Raw genomic sequence first — 3,113 nt, 5'->3', positions numbered from 1 at the left:
TGACTTTGAACTTTTTTCAAAAGTACAAACATAATTTAAAATTATGAAACATTTAAAAAAAGGCCAACATTCATTGAAAACGTGAACATTTATGCAGGATTCCTCCTAGACGTGCCAGGGTAAGATGCGTGGGTGGTCGTCAAAGAGGAAGAGGTCGAAGAAGCCTGATGTGTGCCCTCTTCACATCAGACAGACAACCTGTCGTGTGCAAACTTCTCCTCCCTTCGTCTCTCCTTGCAAGGAAAGGCGGCTAGGTTTTCTGTCTCCCGTCGACGACGCGCCTTCGGCTAGCTTCAGTGCTTGTAGTCGTGATTAGAAGATCTATGAATCTGGATGTATTTTTTATTATTTCTGATAGATCGAAAGTTTTCCAAAAAAAAAAGAGCAACAACCTGCCACCCTCACCAAAAAAAAAAAAGGCCTGCGCCACATCCCTCCCGCCCGGGTGGGCCGGCCGGGATGTCACGTACCACGCAGCACTCCAAGAAAACCGCGGCGGCACGTCGCACAGAAACTCCACCGAAAGCGAAAGCTCCCTCCCGCCGATTGTTTGCCCGCTAAAATCCATTTCTTGTTTCTTTTTCCGGAACCCACTCTATCCATCTCCCGTTGTTTTGGCACCGCCGCCCAACCCACCCTCCCGAAACCATGGGCCGACGCACCTATAAAACCCTCCTGCCCCCCATCTCCGCCGTCCCACACCACCACCAGTTCACCGGAGCAAGAAGATAGACCCACCTCCACCGACCGACCGACCATGCGGGCGAGCTGCAACGGCTGCCGGGTGCTGCGCAAGGGCTGCGCCGACGACTGCACCATCCGCCCCTGCCTGGCCTGGATCCGGAGCCCCGACGCGCAGGCCAACGCCACCGTCTTCCTCGCCAAGTTCTACGGCCGCGCGGGGCTCATCAACCTGCTCGCCGCCGCCCCCGACGACGCCCAGCGCCCGGCGCTCTTCCGCTCGCTGCTCTACGAGGCGTGCGGCCGCGCGGCCAACCCCGTCTTCGGCGCCTCCGGGCTCTTCTCCACGGGGAACTGGGAGGCCTGCCAGGCCGCCGTCCAGGCCGTGCTCGAGGGCCGCCCCATCCCCCAGGTCGCCGCCGACCAGGCCGCCCCGCATCCCGGCCTCCTCGCGGCCTACGGCGTCCGCCATATCCCCAAGGACGGCATCGACCGTGCGTCCGCCGCACTCCGCGCCTCGCGCGCAAGCTTCAAGCGCGCGTCCTCCTCCTCTTCCACGGCCAGACCCGAGCGCAACGGTGGCCTCGGCGAGGAGACGGCCGGCAGCAGCCACGACCACGCTGTTGAAGACGACGGCGAGGCGCTGGCAGACAAGCAGAAGAGGGTACAATCGTTCTCGTCGGAGGCCGAGGCGGGCTCGCACGTGAGCCAGGCAGAGCAGAGCGCGAGCGCCCCTGTGCCGCAGGTGGCACAGGACGACGGCGAAATTGACCTGGAGCTCACCCTCGGGTTCGGGCCAGCCGCGCGCGTGCTGAGGTCGCCGCCGGCACGCTTCGAGGCTAGCAGATTGAGCACCAAGTCGGGCCACGCCGGTCTGCTGCTTGGGCTGCCGGCGTGAAACTAGAGACGCGGCGACAGTGCCGTCCTTCCTACTGCTGGCTGGGAGAGAGAGAGAGACAAAAATGTCAGTTTTTTTGGGATCATCGTTCGTGCCATATCGACACCTTTGGGATAGAGATATCTCTTACTAGAAGAGAAGAAAATTGTGTAGTACCTAGAACCTGTAAAAATTAAATTAAATCAAGAAACCTTTTGGTCTCTGCTGAGGGATTTGTTCAATGGGATACATCTATTAATTAATTTCCAAAAATAAATGACTATATCTGTCTTGTTTTGGTATTTTGAAGACTATGCGTGAGAGGGGAGTGAATACAATAGCGTGTACACCTTAGAGATACATGTACTCTCTTCGTTTCTTTTTAGTCTGCATATAAGATTTGGTCAAAGTCAAACTTTGTAAAGTTTGACCAACTTTATTGCAAAAAATATCAAGGTCTACAATACTAAGCTACTCCCTCTGTTCCAAAATAGATGATTCAACTTTGTACTAACAAACTAAACAGAAATGGAGGGAGTACTTTTGGAAATGGAGGGAGTACTTTTGGAGGTGAATCGAAATTTCACGGACCTCGACACAGCGACACCGACTGCACCTGCACAAGCCGCATGATTCAACCAAATCCGGCGGAACATAACCTTCGCGCATCCTCCGCCAGCACTCGACGCACCACCCAATCCGAGGTAAAGCAGGAAAGGGCCTTATTCCAACTCTAGGATGTGACCGCCTCGTCGCCCCAAACACACACAAAACGTAAAAAAAATGTACTCCTGCCAAAAAACCTGGAAAAAAGAAGGCATGGGAGCCCTCCTGCTGGCGGGGCATCGTGATCTGCCGCACCTCTAAGATATGAGAGGGATATTTTCGTATAGGGGGTAAGACATCCACTAAGTTGCAGCAAAAGTTGGAGCTTTATTAATAAGAAGAGGTGGTCATAGAGATATATAAAGGATCATGAGAAACACCAGGCTATATATAGATCAGGACCTGCAATGGGGAGAGAACTTGGCAAGGTTATGGGCTTCATAATTCAACTCACACCATTTGAAACTAAAATCACAACTGATAAAGTTATGCGGCAAAAGTTGGTTGTATTTGAAAAGTTGGGAATGAGCGAAATGTGTTGGGTAGGTCCAACTGAAATGAACCTGGGCCAAAAGTTGGGCCTACGCCGACTCACATGGCCGACCTCAGATCGAGGTATCCCCGCCCCGTGTAGTGCATGTTGCTACATCTTTCTGACACTGAGAGGATGTAAAACCTTGCCAAGGTTCCTTCTATTGCCGACCACTAGTTGCAACCGCCGCAACACTCGCCACCCGGTCACTGTCACCCGCCACTAAGAGAGAGAGAGAGACAAAAATGTTAGTTTTTTGGGATCATCGTTCGTGCCATATCAACACCTTTGGGATAGAGATATCTCTCACTAGAAGAGAAGAAAATTGTGTAGTACCTAGAACCTGTAAAAATTAAATTAAATCAAGAAACCTGCTGAGGGATTTGTTCAAAGGGATACATCTATTAATTAATTTCC

General features: G+C 52.6%; 1 protein-coding gene across 1 annotated transcript; it reads left to right on the top strand.

Moving 5' to 3' along the window:
• The first annotated feature begins 700 nt into the window (after positions 1-700).
• On the top strand, positions 701-1,800 carry LOC125506433 (LOB domain-containing protein 41-like). The gene has a single exon (XM_048671248.1). The coding sequence runs from the start codon at positions 758-760 to the stop codon at positions 1,577-1,579; it is 822 nt and encodes a 273-aa protein (XP_048527205.1). The 5' UTR covers positions 701-757; the 3' UTR covers positions 1,580-1,800.
• Positions 1,801-3,113: the final 1,313 nt, after the last annotated feature.

The sequence above is a fragment of the Triticum urartu genome, chromosome 5 (assembly GCF_003073215.2).
Source record: "Triticum urartu cultivar G1812 chromosome 5, Tu2.1, whole genome shotgun sequence".
NCBI classification, from domain to species: domain Eukaryota; kingdom Viridiplantae; phylum Streptophyta; class Magnoliopsida; order Poales; family Poaceae; genus Triticum; species Triticum urartu.
This window is presented reverse-complemented; position numbering and strand designations above follow the sequence as displayed.

What these genes read in the sequence shown, in the direction of transcription:
- LOC125506433 (XM_048671248.1), top strand. Translation starts at nt 758, where the DNA reads ATGCGGGCGAGCTGCAACGGCTGCCGGGTGCTGCGCAAGGGCTGCGCC.